We start from the raw sequence: 14,967 nt of genomic DNA, 5'->3' as shown, positions 1-14,967 counted from the left end.
TGTGTGTGTGTGTGTGTGTGTGTGTGTGTTTGTGTGTGTGTTTAGGGGAGAAGTGGGGGTCTCACTTTCAGTAAAATGCTAAATCATAAACATGGCCCCCAATACTCTCCCTCTCCCTGCCCTTCTCTACTCTTTTTACATCCACCACACTTGCCCAGGTGATCCCTCGTCTGTCTTCCTTGACATAATGGAGAGTTTAATGCCAATGGTATTGCCATAATTAGCTCTTCCTGGGATACAGTAAATTGCATTTGCACCAAATAGGCTTTCGCTTCTCCAGACGTCTCTCTGAACAGCAAAGAAGGCTTGGCAAAAATGAAGGGATGGTACACCCTACACCCTTTGTTCTACTATTTATGTTATCACCATGTGGCAGACTCAGGCACCCTTAGCACCTGCAGATTTTTCCACTCCATACAAGGCAACTAAGTAGGACTGAAAGGCAATATTCATCAGCAAGAAACTTTGATCGAAGAAGGCAGCACAAGGGAGGCTGAATAGCAAAGAGGTTGAGGACACAAGCTCTGAGGACAGATCAAACAGGTCCAAAGTTTGCCTCTGCCACTATAAGATGGATGACCTTGGGCACACTACTTAAGTCTACATGGGTCTCAGTTTCCCCATCTTTAAAATGGAGATAATAATGACACCAGCCTCAAAAGCTTGCCATGAATGCTGAATGATATCAGGAGTGCAAAATGCCTGGTCTACAGCAAGCACTTAATAAACATTGGCTTCTGTTATTAAAGATGGCTCTGTAGGTCATGTTAAGTACCAAGGATGCAATGCGTAGCCTGTACCCACACCATTTAGGTAGGTTACAGAGACAAAGCCCATATATTGAAAACAACAATTAATAATATAAGCTAGAAACCTGTCATGTAAGGAATATTGATGCATATGATGGAAATTCAAAGGAAGAAATAACAGTATTATTAAAAAATGTTAAATTACAGATGGCAGTGGGAGGTGGCTTTACCAATGTCACAAAGCTAATTCTGAAAGAGTTCAGAGTAAAGTCCAGGTCTCCTGATTCATAAAGTAAAATTACTTCATGAACCAATGCCACCATAGTACTAATGAAAATAATCTTAAAGCGTTAGTTAACACTTTGAAGGTACTTTTTACATGCTGGTTATTTTACACACATTATCTTATTAAATCCTCATAATAACCCTAGGAGAGAGGTATTATATTCCTCCCCTCCTCCATTTTACACATGAGAAAATGGAGGTGCAGGAAGGGTAAGTGATTTACCCAAAGTCCTATTATCAGAAAGTTGCTGAGCCAGGACTTAAATCAAGGTTTCTAACCAATTATAATGAAGGACTGAGGGGAGAAGAAAGTAGGGAAGCCAGAGAAAAGGTGAATGACAGACTAAATCTTAGAGCTAGAAATAGGCATTCATGAAAATAAGTGGACTGCTTTAACTAGAAGAGGAAATTCAAGTAGAGGAGTTACAAAATACAGTTAGAATAGAGTACGAGGCAGACAGAAGCAGGGCTTGAATGTCTATTGAGGCAGCAAAATACTGTTTGCCTATTGTTTGGTTGGGGGAGAAGATAGGGACGAAAAATGGAAGCTTGACAATTCTATAGTTGTCAGCTTTGTTTTGTTTTGAAGAATAACCTGATCACAGACAGAACGAAGAGGAGAGGTCAGTGGTAGGGAGACTAGTCCATGGCTGACTGCCACAGCCCTGAAAAAGGATGAGTGTTTTTCAGGTGTTCCCCAACTCCCTGGGGAGCACACAGCCACAAGTCCACTCCCCGGTCTCACCACAGAGCAACCAGAGAGACTAACGCTCCCCCTACCCATCTCTCCCCACAGGCTACAGAACTTCCACATCCATATCAGTTGACAAAGCCCTTTGGAAATCATGATTTTTTTCCGCTATCAGATGTTCAGATTCATTTGGCTTGCCAAGCCAACTGGCCGGTACCTTCACAAAGATCACCAGCTTTGGGCACCTCTGACTCTTGCTGACTTTGAAGCCATAAATCGCTGTGAGAGATCATTGCCTAAAAACTTTAACTTTGCTGGGGATGTGCTGGACCAGTGGTCCCAAAAAGAAAAGGTATGACACGATAGGCTTCCATTGGATGCTTGGTATCCACCTATGTCTCAGCCTTCCATTTCCTTGTTCTGTGGTCCATTTGTCACTCTTAATTCAGTTCTTTCATCCCTCTGGGTCTCCTTTGTTTGTTTTCCACTTGCTCTTCTCTCTCCCCAGGGAAGATCTTTGATCCTCAACTCCACATACTGTCTTTCTCTGGATCTTCCTCAGACCCCTTCATGGTAGTTACTCACAGAGCCCTGCCTCTTTTCCTTCATTTTCTCTTTTCTTTCATTTCCTTCAGCAGCTCTTTGCTCTCCATTCATCTGTTCAGGCTAGCTACAGATTTATGGAAAAAACAGTAATTTGAGCTTTGGTTTAATAATAATAGTCATTTGCAAGGACCTGTGCCTCAAAAGATGCAGGTACTAGATATACAAAATATTAAATAACATTGAATCAATCTTTCCTATTAAATTAAGGGGAAAGTGTTCCTTTAAGTCCATTACATCTTTAACAGCTCTTTTACACTTGTTAAACTCTCTTTTGAACAGAAAGAGCAGGTAGAAGTTGAATATCTCTAGACAAAATTTAAGGGCATATTTTATTTTCAATATATTTATTTTTCAGTAACCTATTTTTAGCAAGCAGTACTGGTTTTACCAATAATAGCCAAACACATTTTCCTTCTTAAGTAAATGTATACAAGTAAAAAGGAGTGAATGTAAAGAAAAATACCAAGAACAATAGCACAGGTGTAAACAGATCTGACAAAAGTAGTGATACTCAAATGACTAAAGATTAAGAAATACTGACCTATATTATTTCACCAAATCCCCATCACCATGCTGGGGGATTGCAAATAAGGAAGTTAACCTCATAGAAGTTAAGCTCCTTATCCAAGGTCACCAGTCCCAAGAGTACATGAGTCAGACCCTAATCTTACACCCATAGGGTAGGGATTATGATACAATATAACACAGTCATCTGGCATCTGAGCACAATGCTGTGGGAATACAGAGAAGTCAGAGAAGAGAAGAGGAGGCTGAGAAAGGCTTCAGAGAGGAAGTGAAATTGAAATTGAATTTTGAAATACTTTTTTTAAATTTTTAAATTTTTTAAAATTTATTTTTGAGACAGAGAGAGACAGGGGAGGGGCAGAGAGAGAGGGAGACACAGAATCTGAAGCAAGCTCCAGGCTCTGAGCTGCCAGCACAGAGCCCGACGAGGGGCTTGAACTCACGGAGTGTGAGATCATGACCTGAGACGAAGTCAGACACTTAACCGACTGAGCCACCCAGGTGCCCCAATTTTGAAATATTTTCTAACCAGAGAAGGTAAAAAGAGAGTTCCAGAAAAGGGAAGAAAAGAGGAGTAATTTTTTTTGGGTAATTCACAAAGTGAAGAGGTTTTTCAGTATAGACAGTGTATTTTGTAGAATCATAGGAGAAGTTTCCTTCAAAAATCCATCGGTTGATGAGCCTCCCCCAAAGGCCCACCATCCTATTTTTTGTTTTCTCTGAAAACCATCCCTCAGTCTTTTGGGTAAAAAAAAAGATGTTGGGTACCTGGGTGATTCAGTTGGTTAAGTATCTGCCTCTTGATTTCAGCTCAGGTCATGATCACAGTGTCATGAGACTGAGCCCCAAATCAGGCTCCATGCTGAGTGTGGAACCTGCTTGATTTTCTCTCCCCCTCTCGCTGCCACTCCCCCCAGTCATGTGGGCACACGTGTGTGTGCTCTCCCTAAAAAATAGATAGATAGATAGATAGATAGATAGATAGATAGATAGATAGATAGACAGATAGAAAAAGATGCTTTGTTCCTAATCAACCTTAGTACAACCATTGGGGTTATTTGGATGGCACAGAATCTATTTTAAGCAAGAAAGAAATTTATTGGACATAGGAGTGCTCACAAAAATGGGTTGCAAGCTGGACAGTCAGTTTCAGCAAGAACAGGAACCAGGATAGCTCCCTGGAGATATAGAAGCACCAAGAGCTCATACACAGATTTTGTTTCAACTATATTCTATCTTTTTGTTCTTCTCAGAAAACTCAAAATCAGGGACAGAAGGTCTGATTCACCCAACATAGGTCACATGTCTCTCACTGGTGGGTGGACAATTACCCTGATGGGTTGTCTCACCTAAGCTATATTCAATAGGAGAGGAGTAGGTCCTCCAATGACAAACTAGGGTGCTGTTACCAGAATCCACCAGCACAGGTGCTGAGAAGAAGTAATGGCAGATGTCCCATCTATTTGGTGGACCAGTCATATAAGCCTTCTCTCTTTTCCATGTGCCCATGGCCAGACAGGAGAGAGACCAGCCAACCCAGCCCTATGGTGGGTGAATGGCAAAGGGGCTGAGGTGAAATGGAGCTTTGAAGAACTGGGCTCCTTGTCCCGAAAAGCTGCCAACGTGCTCATCAAGCCCTGTGGCCTAAAGAGAGGAGACCGAGTGGCTGTGATTCTGCCCCGTATCCCAGAGTGGTGGCTTATAAACGTGGCTTGTATGCGAACAGGTCAGTGCCAATATTTAACATTTCTAAATCATGCAGAAACAGAGAGAGACTGACATTTGAGGTTTTTCTGAATTGTTAGTTCCAACTGAAGCTCTGCTTACAGAGAACAGAGAAATAAGAGTTAAGATGAAGAGGAACCATGATGTAATAATAATAACAACTATTTTAAGAGGTGGCTAAAAAAAAAAAAAAAAAGAAAGAAAGAAAGAAAAGAAAAAAGAGGTGGGTATTATTGTGATGCCCATTTTGCAAAAGAGGAAACTGAGGTTCAGAGAGTTTAAGAAGCTTGTCCAAAGGTACACAGCTAGAAAGCTACGCAATTGGGATTTAAACAAAAACTCTATCAAAGCAAATGTGGACACTAATGCCTTTTCGCAGAGCTGGTTATGATGTATTTAGCCAGATAGTCCTGAATTTACTTTCTTGAATATATTTGGATTCTCCCAGATTTGAAAACACTAAAGGAAGAAAAAGCATTTTAGAATACAAGGACTTATAAGAATATGACTGCGGATCCCAGTTGGAAAACCTCTGCCTCGTTCCAGCCAAAAAGATTAATGTATTCAATGACACATTTTCTATAAAAATAATAATTTATATTTTACCCCAAATAAAAATTCTAGAATATTTTTTTCCACTCTAGGACAGAGGTTGGCAAAAACCATGGCCTACAGGTTGGCCATCTATTTTGGTAGATAAAGCTTTAAAGTTGTAACGGCATACAGCCATGCTCCTTCATCTGCATATTGTCTACAGCTCTTTTTGCTCTACAACAGCAGAATTGCTAATTGAGACAGAGATGGGATGGTCCACAAAGCCTAAAATATTTACTACCTGGTGCTTTACTGAAAAAGTTTCCAATACCTACTGTAGAGCATGACACAATGTCTATAAATCAACTAAAGGTAAATAAAAATACTGGGGCACCTGGGTGGCTCAGTCGATTGAACATCTGACTATTGATTTGAGCTCAGGTCAAGATCTCATGGTTGTGAGATCAAGCCCCATGTTAGGCTCTGCACTGGGTATAGAGCCTGCTTAAGATTCTGTCTCTCCCTCTGCCCCTCTTCCTGCTCACACCCCACCCCCAAATAAATCAATAAACATTTTTAAAAAGTAAGAATATTAAAGGATATAATACATAGAGAACACAAGATCTTTGCTACAATATCATTAACAAGAGAAAAAAATTGGAAACAACTACATAGAAATGATTAAATCAAGTTTAATAGAAGTGTTTATTGCTAGTTGAAATTATGATACCTCAAACTTGATGGGATATCATTAAAAAGATAATTATAAGGATTTCACAATGGTATTAGAAAATGCTCTTAATTACCAATTTAAATTTTATAAAAGCAATATATAAAGTACTTTTTGTATCTAGTATAAAAAGGAACTTGGAAATGTGAAACCAATTGTATGTTGGAAGGAGATTAAAAGTGGTTTGTGATTAAAAATGTACTTAATATTATTTAACATAATTTAAGCAATTTGTGAAATGCCAAGATTAAAAACAAACCCCCAGGCCAAATTATCAAAAACATTCAGTTAATTAAGTGTTAAGCAAGCACCTAAGGATTGTTTTCTAATTCAGAATTATTTCTGATTCATAATTCTAATTCAGAATTATTAAATCTTCTGAGTGAATATTGAGATACTTGTATTGCACCTAATGTGGCAAAATATTTCACTTTTGCTATAATGCTAAACTCTGAAATCCACCAGAAGAGAACGTTTCCTTAACTCCCGTGCTATGCACTGAACACATTCATGTCAAAAATCTACCAAGAGTACCAATAATTTCTGAGCCATTAAGAACAAGTATTTGCAAAATAAATAATCTTAATTTTTACATGGAGTGCACTATCTGAGGTCCTGTAAGGTATCTCCTTGATTAACTTCCTTATTGTCATATATTCATTCATTTTCTCAACAGGAGAATGACACATGAGAGCTTTTAAAATATATTCAATGAATAAAGTCTCTTTCTAGGAATTCAAGTCCACTTCTTCCCATTTAGCTGACTTCAGGAAACTCACCAAGAAATAAGTAGTCTGCTATAGAGTACAGGTCTGGTGAGTCTAGTAAATGTATCTTTGAATCCTGGTTGCCACTTACAGACTCTGTGACTCTTGGGCTAGTTGTCGTCTATACACTGGGACTGGTTTTAAGTGAGATAGCGGAGGCCTAATAAGTGCTCAGTGGCTGTTCGTAATGCTTTACATACACTCTGTTTTCCTTCACTGATTCACTTTAGAAAGTGCAAACCACCTTCCCTCTGCTTTTCATCTAATTCTCCTATATATGTCCTTCTCACAAGGAAGTGCTACTTTAAAATCAGGTCCATCTCAGGCCAGTGTTTAGAAGGAAGTGAAGAGGTGGGATAAACTAAACATTGCCAAAGGAGTGCCAAAGGAGTGTAGACAAACTTTGATGATTCCAGACCACTGAGAAGACCCAGGTTTGAGGGCTGACTCTGCCCCTCACTGGCTATGACTCAATCTCACATTCCATCAAATGTCAACAACTGCATGGACCTACATGGCTTTTTAGAACAGTGGTCTCCAGGCTCTTCTGATTGCACAAACTATCAATAAAAATATTTGGGACACACATCCTCCCATCTGGATATATTATTTATACTGTTCTTCTGTACTAATATAGCATGCATGTTATAAAATATATACAAAAATGAGATTAAAACAAAGAATTCTAATATCACAATAAAATTTGTTAATTCTAATTTTTCTTCTCATCCTCAGTAGGTTACCCTGCAAAACTCACTTTGGAGACCACTGGTTCAGAGGACTGACTAAGATAATGTTCATTAAAATATGTTATGAGCTGTAAAGTGCTATTTAAGAATCATATAATAATGATGCAAATGTTTCACAAAAATGTTATGCCATTATAATGCCTACTATATGCCAGACACTTACTATTTTCCCTCATTTTTCAGATAAGGAAAGGAAGGCACAGAGAGATCAAGTAACATGTTCAAGGTCACAAAGCTAGTAAGTTGCAAGGACAGAATTAGACCCAGGGACTATCAGAATCTAAAGCCAGTGCTCTAATGATCTCCCAGTGACCAAGGTCCTGTAGGATGTCCCTGGGGACCAAGACAGGGGTAGCTAAAGGCTATAATCCACAACTCCTCTCTACCAAGCACAGAGCCTATTTCAACAGTCTACAATCTTACCTGATGGACAACAGTTCTGCTCAGCTCAGGGCCCTCTCTCCTTCCCAGGGCTGGTCTTCATGCCAGGAACAACCCAGCTGACAGCAAAAGACATTCTCTATCGGCTGCGAGCATCCAAAGCCAAGTGTGTTGTGGTCAGTGAGGAGGTGGTCCCAGCAGTGGAGTCCATCATGTCAGAGTGTCCTGACTTAGAGACCAAACTCCTGGTGTCTCCACACAGCAAGAATGGGTGGCTCAGCTTCCAGGAATTATTTCAGTGAGTATTTTCCCCCGCCTCAACTGCAGTACCAGCAATAACACCAATTACAACTGTATCTCGGAGTCTCCTTGCCTCAAGGACTCGCAATACTATCACTCGATCCAGACCCCTTCCCATAAAAGAATCACCTAATATGGGGTGCCTGGGTGGCTCAGTGGGTTGGGCGGCTGACTTCAGCTCAGGTCATGATCTCTCAGTCTGTGAGTCTGAGCCTTGTGTCGGGCTCTGTGCTCGCAGCTCAGAGCCTGGCGCCTGCTTCCGATTCTGTGTCTCCCTCTCTCTCTGCCCCTCCCCTGCTTGCTCTCTGTCTCTTTCTCAAATAATAAGCATTAAAAAAAAATTTTTAAAGAATCACCTAATAAAATATTTTTAAGCACAGAAGAAAAGATGTAGCTCTGCCTCCGTTTCCCTACCTCCTACTGTGGCTTGTTATGAGTATACTGCATGGCTTGGACTTAGCCTAATCCTAGATCACCTCTCCCACTACTCTCCCTGCCTTGATTCCCTCTGGCCACCCTTTAATTCCTCAAACATGCCCCACTTTAGGGCCTTTGTATCTGCTGTTTCTTCTGCCTGGAATGCTTTTCCAACGTCCTCTTCACAGCTGACTCCTTCCTGTCAGATTTTAGCTTGAATGTTTTATTCTCAGTGAGATTGTCTCTGACCACCCTATCTACAGAATTCCAAACCACTCTATCACATCATCCTGTTTTCTTCATAGCAGTCATTACTATCGGAATATTGTGTCCAGTCATTTTTCCCTTATCTGCTATGTTTTTATCCTCTGCAATAGGGGTTGGCAAAATAGGGCCCATGGGCCAATTCTGGCTCAGCACCTGTTTTTGTAAATCTTATAAGAACTGAGTAGAGTAGTTGCAACAGAGACCACATGGCCCACAAATTCTAAGATATTTGCTGTATGGCCCTTTATAGAAAATATTTGCCAAACTCTGCCCTAAACTGTAAGCTCCAAGAAGACAGGGGCACTGTTTATCTGCTTGGTTGATCACTCTATCTCCAGTTCCTACCATACAGGTGATACTTAATAAATATTTGCTGAATGAATGAATGAACAAAACAGATCACTGAACCTTGGCTTTACTCATATGTAAAACAGGGATAATTACACATATCTCAAGTGTTGTTTTGGGGATAAAATAAACTAATATGTGAGAAAGTACTTCCTCAACTATAAAAAAAAAGAATAGAATGTTAATTAATGGTATTATCCTTCAAAGAGCTATTAAATACAATATTTTTTAAAAATTCTTCCAGAGAAGCTTAAAGAAAGAAGACATGAATAGGGCAGTGGTGTGTGTGTGTGTGTTTGCTGAAATGAAATTTTATCCTACTAATTAATGCAAACCAAATTCCTGTTATTAGTCAATCCCCAAATTCTCTCCCAAGGGCTATGCCAATGAATCCTGTTTGTGTCTTTTATAAGCTGTGTACCCTGGGATAAGTCAAGTAACATCTCCGAAACTCTCTCTTATCCAAAGAATGGGGATAAGGATAGTATATACTTCACTGGGTTGTAAAAGAATTAAATGTGATGAAGCATGTGAAGTGTTTAGTATAAAGCCTGGCACATAGTAATCACTCCACAAATATTATAGTAATTATAATTACTCATATTATTTTCAGTTAATAAAGTCATTCGGCAGTGTAGCGATTCCCTAAGGTAATAGCACCCAGAATATTTGAATATGCATCTCCGTCAGTAAAATATTTTTAACACTCCCACAAAACATGCATATTAATTTATAAATCATATACATGTGTTTTTGGTTATTATACAAATACCAAAAATAAATACTTTAAATAATAAATACAAGAATGCATATAATTTGAAGTCCTCTTAGTTTCTTCCCCATCTCGGGTATCTTATATACCCCTAACGGCAAGCACCCCTACTTCACAGGTCCCTGCCCTAACCAACTCTGCAATGTGCCATTGAGTCCCTTAAAGGTGCCCAAAAAATCAGAAGAAAAAGGACTTTGAATTCACTGAGAAGCAAGATATCCCAAAATTTAGTGGCATAAAGCAACATTTTATTTTCTCAAGATTCTGTAGGTCAGAAGTCCACGCAGGGACACCTGAATGGCTCAGGTGGTTAAACGTCCAACTTCGGCTCAGGTCATGATTTCACAGTTTGTGGGTTTGAGCCCCACATCAGGCTCTCTGCTGACAGCTCAGAGCCTGGAGTCTGCTTCAGATTCTGTGTCTCCCTCTGTCCCTGCCCCTCCCTCTCTCACACTCTGTGTCTCTCTCTCTTTCAAAAATAAATAAACAAAAAAAAAAAGTTCACGCAGGCCTCAGCAGAGGCAGCTTATCCTTCTCCATATCAGCTTGACTGAAGCTCAAGGACCCAAGGGGGTTCACTCACAAGTCTGAGGCTCTGGTGTTAGCTATTGGCTGAAGCACCTCACTTGTCCCATACATGCCCTCTGTCTCCAGCAGGAGGGTCTGAACGTTTTCCTATGGTGGCTGCATCCCCCCACCCCCGCCCCAGTGAAAGTGAAAACTACCAAGCCTCTTAAGACCTAGGCTGAGAAGTCAAAGAAATTCTGCCACACTCTGTCAATCAAAATTAGTCATAAGGCCATCCCAGATTCAAGGAGAGAGGACATAGGCTCCACTCCTCAGTGAGGGAAGGGCATTCTTGTGCAGGGTGGGAAGGAAATGTTGGAGCTGTCTGTGCAGATAACCTTACACAGATACTGTTATTATCTATTCATAGAATGCTCTTGGCTTTAGTAATAGGAGACCCAACTATAAGTGGCTTAAACAACACAAACTATTTTATTATGTGACAAGTAAGAAGTACAGAGATAGAGCCGAATGAGAGTTGGTTATTCAGTAGTTTGATGAAATTAGCATGGACCCAGATTCATTCATCTTTCCATCGTGCCATCCTCAGTGTGTCTGCTAATCTCTCCTGTGATCCCAACATGGCTAGGGTTGTCCCAGACATAATGTACTTTCACAACAATATCCGAAGTCCAGAAAACAAGATAGGTGGGGTGAGGAAAGGCAGCATCCCTTCCTCATGACTCTTTAAAATAAGGAAACGTTTTCCATAAAGCCTTTAAATCTCATTGACCATAACTGCAACATGTACCCATCCCTAAATCAGTCTCTGGTACAAGAATTAGCATGATTGGCTTAGGATAATCAAGACACCCCCTAGAGCTATATAAGGAACAGTCTCCCCTGCCTGATACCTGAACAAAATCAGAGTTTTATCAGTGCAAGGAAGAAGAATGGGATGCTATATGGTAAGAAGCTGTGTCTGTCAGCGATATTGAAGATGCTGAACATAAAGTATTAAAAAGTTTGATTCAAATGCCAAAAGATCTTCCTTTAAATCATAAAAACTCTTGAAATGTTAAAAATTCACAAAGATTCACTGATTTTTTAAAAAATCATAGATTAAAAGAAGCACTGAGAGAAAAAGGTTAAATACACATCCTTTTGCCATTGATTTTGAAAGTCTCTTGGTTATCTATGTGACCTATACAAAGGTGGCACTTAAAAAAACAGACAAGTGAGTTGTTAAAGCTTAGTACTTATCTACAAAGTCCCTTTAAGATTTCTTGATAATTTCCTCTCAAGAAGGCTTTGGATTAGGTTTTGTTCTATTAACTGTTCTCTGGTATCAAGAAGATATATATATATATATATATATATATATATGCAAATATATATATTTATATAAATAAATATAATATATTTATAAATTATATTATATATTATAAATTATAAATTATATATTATAAAATTATATATATATAATTATATATATAATTATAAAATATATATATATGATTTTATATATATAATTATATATATAATTATATATAATATATATATTAATTATATATATAATATATATAAAATTATATATTATATAAAATATATATATAATATATATAATGTAATATATATAATATATATTATATTGTTATATTATATATATTATAAATTATATATTATAAATTATAAATTATAAATTATATATTATATATATTATATAATTTATAAATTATATAAATAAATATAATATATAATATATAAATAAATAAAATATAATATATTTATATATATAAGTAAATATAATATATTTATTTATATAAATATATTATATTTTATTTATATATATTATATTATTTTTATATATTTTTATATATTTATATATTTATATAAATATATAAGTATATATATTATATTTATATAAATATAAATATAATATATATATAAATATGTATATATATATATGCAAATATATATAGAGAGAGATAAACTGGTCTGCCATCTTCAGCCACTATGTTGGGATCCATATTTTACAGATCTGCCTCTGCAGAGCACAGCTGTGTAGAAACAGGAAGTCAAGAACCAATGGCCATTTATTTCACCAGTGGGACCACAGGTGCTCCCAAGATGGCCCAGCACTCTCAGAGCAGCCTTGGAATTGGGTACACCCTTTGTGGAAGGTAGGGAGGAAAACTGTTTTTGTTAAATTCTCCCCTGAGCCGCCCACATGTGTATCCAACTGAGCTGACACCACCACTTGGAGGGTTATTGGATTTCTCCAATATAATGTCTACAAAACAGAACCCTTGATGCCCCTGCCCAACCCTAGCTCAGTAAATGGCACCATCTCACCAACTGATCAAGCAAGAACTTCTGCATTAAATAGGCGATGGGAATTAAGGAGTGCACTTGTGATGAGCACAGGGTGATGTACAGGAATCACCCTTGGCCACATCTCGATAACCCTATGTCTGGCTCCTTCTCATTGCCAGAGAAGCTCACCCACCCAGAAAGGCCTTCCTAGATATCTTAAAGCTATCACATTACCTGTTTTATTTTCCTCAGAGCACTTATCACTATTTGATATTATGATACTGTTCTATACTCATTCATTTTATTGTGTGCTTGTTAGCTATCTGTCTTACTGAAGTAAGAGCAGATATCTAGTCTATCTCACTATGCTAGGCAGAACAGTGCCTAGCATATATTGATACAATAAATATCTGTTGCATCAATGAACAAACCTAGAATATCATGCCAAACCCAGCCTCCCTATTTTCATATTACCTAGGATTCTGAAGAAGTTCTCTAACAAAATAACAAAAGTGGGAGGTAGAATAATAGCTCATCCTGCCTTCGGGCTTCTTTTGATCTTTCTCTGTAGCCCCTGATGTTCTGGCCAGTTCTCAAAGACACCAGTTTGTTTGCTTTTCTGTTTTTGTTTTGTTTTGTTTTTTGTTTTGTGGGATTTCTTTCTTTCTTTAGCTTTGTTTTGTTTTGTTTTTTGTTTTTTGTTTTGTTTTGTTTTTTTTTTTTTTTTTTGGTCTTGTTGCTTCTCCATATCACTTAGGTATTGGCTAGACCTGAAGTCCTCAGATATCATATGGAACATGTCTGACACTGGCTGGATCAAGGCTGCCATTGGCAGTGTGTTTGCATCCTGGCTTCAGGGAGCGTGTGTCTTTGTACATCGGATGGCCCAGTTTGACACTGACACTTTCTTAGATGTAAGTCATGACTTCTAGCTACATCTCTCCCTTGTCTCCTCTAAAACTACAGAGAAATGATTCTTCAGAATATAGTTTCCTGGGCTTGTGGAAATAATTCCTTTTTAAGAACTGAAGTCTCCAGGGACTTGGCCTTTGAATGTATTTAACAGAGAGGAAACACCCACAACACTCTCAGGCATAAAATCCACTCTTGTGCTTCAAACTGTTCAGGATTTCTAATGTCCCACTGAGCATGAGATTCTAAGTAACAGATTAGAAGTCTCAAGTCCAAACAAATCTTTGGTTTCTGACTCAGTGAAACAAAAACAATAGGTGATAAATCCCAAACCCTGTGTAGAGAAGACTAAAAGGTGGGGTCACCTTTCTCCCAGAGCAGCTCCTTCCATTCTCCCCTCACCCTGAGCTTCTCACTTTATTAATTCTCAGAACCCAATATTTGTCTTGAAATCAGGCATGTCCCTCCTTTTCAGCCAGAGACAGCTAGATTGAGGTATCAGATTGCTCTCATTTCTTTAGCCTTTAGAAAGATGTGATTCAGGCCAATTATTTTTCACCCATGAAAAATCAGTTATGCTTAACAAAATACATGTTATTAAACAAACACCACACCTGTGTGAATAAAAGCTATACTCACCCTGTTATTTTGCTAACTGGTCTGACGAGATGGCTTGAGGGTCTTAACAGAAATGCTGGGTAGCATAAGAACTAGGATCTCTCCATCAGGCTAATAAAGTGTCCTAAGTAGATAAAGTAAGTTTGCAGTTCTGAAACCTGCATTTTTAAAAATAAGAATAACAATTTTAGTAAAATATTAAATATTGTATAGTATTTAAGTAAGATACATAATATACTTATTTTAATCAATTTATTTAACATTATATTAAGACATAGTAATGCTAGTAATATGTTAATAATATTAATGTATTATTATATTATTAATCTATATTATTTAACATATTAAATAAGTTGATTAAAATAAGACTATTCTTATTTTACAAAGATAGTGTGTATTTTAAAATACACACAAATACACAAAGATGTGTGTATTTTAAGTGCTCTAAAAACTTTACGCTATTCTTAGGTATAAGCACTTACACCTATTAAGAATAGTTGGAATCCAGGGAGCAATTACACATAGTAGAGATGTTCACTTACAGATCAAAAGTTTTTCATGATCCAGAGAGACTAGAAATACATCTTGAAAGCCTTCTCTCAAATGTTTAAGTTTAATACAAACTGTCAATTTATCACTTGGCATAGTCGAACCTCTCTAGAAACAGGAAATCTAAAACATGAGTATCTCTCTAGATTTAACCTGCCTATGTCATTATTTTTCTTTAAGGAGCTAGAGGGAAAATGAGCCCAGCAAATCTGGGCCTGG

General features: G+C 37.9%; 2 protein-coding genes across 2 annotated transcripts in view; one reads left to right on the top strand and one right to left on the bottom strand.

The window, feature by feature from the left end:
- Window positions 1-1,738: 1,738 nt before the first annotated feature.
- The window catches only part of LOC101083228 (acyl-coenzyme A synthetase ACSM4, mitochondrial), a 20,893-nt gene continuing 7,664 nt past the window's right edge, over window positions 1,739-14,967 (top strand). Inside the window, exons 1-5 of the mRNA XM_003998788.5 lie at window positions 1,739-2,077; window positions 4,372-4,582; window positions 7,833-8,040; window positions 12,393-12,536; window positions 13,427-13,583. Of these exons, the coding sequence (XP_003998837.4) occupies window positions 1,880-2,077; window positions 4,372-4,582; window positions 7,833-8,040; window positions 12,393-12,536; window positions 13,427-13,583 (918 nt within the window). The 5' untranslated portion in view covers window positions 1,739-1,879. The remainder of the gene's footprint in view (window positions 2,078-4,371; window positions 4,583-7,832; window positions 8,041-12,392; window positions 12,537-13,426; window positions 13,584-14,967) is intronic.
- The window catches only part of THUMPD1 (THUMP domain containing 1), a 17,381-nt gene continuing 16,634 nt past the window's right edge, over window positions 14,221-14,967 (bottom strand). The window contains exon 6 of the transcript XR_006590947.1: window positions 14,221-14,357. The gene's annotated coding sequence lies outside the window, so the exon portion shown is untranslated. The remainder of the gene's footprint in view (window positions 14,358-14,967) is intronic.

Source organism: Felis catus, chromosome E3, assembly GCF_018350175.1.
Source record: "Felis catus isolate Fca126 chromosome E3, F.catus_Fca126_mat1.0, whole genome shotgun sequence".
NCBI classification, from domain to species: Eukaryota; Metazoa; Chordata; class Mammalia; order Carnivora; family Felidae; genus Felis; species Felis catus.
This window is presented reverse-complemented; position numbering and strand designations above follow the sequence as displayed.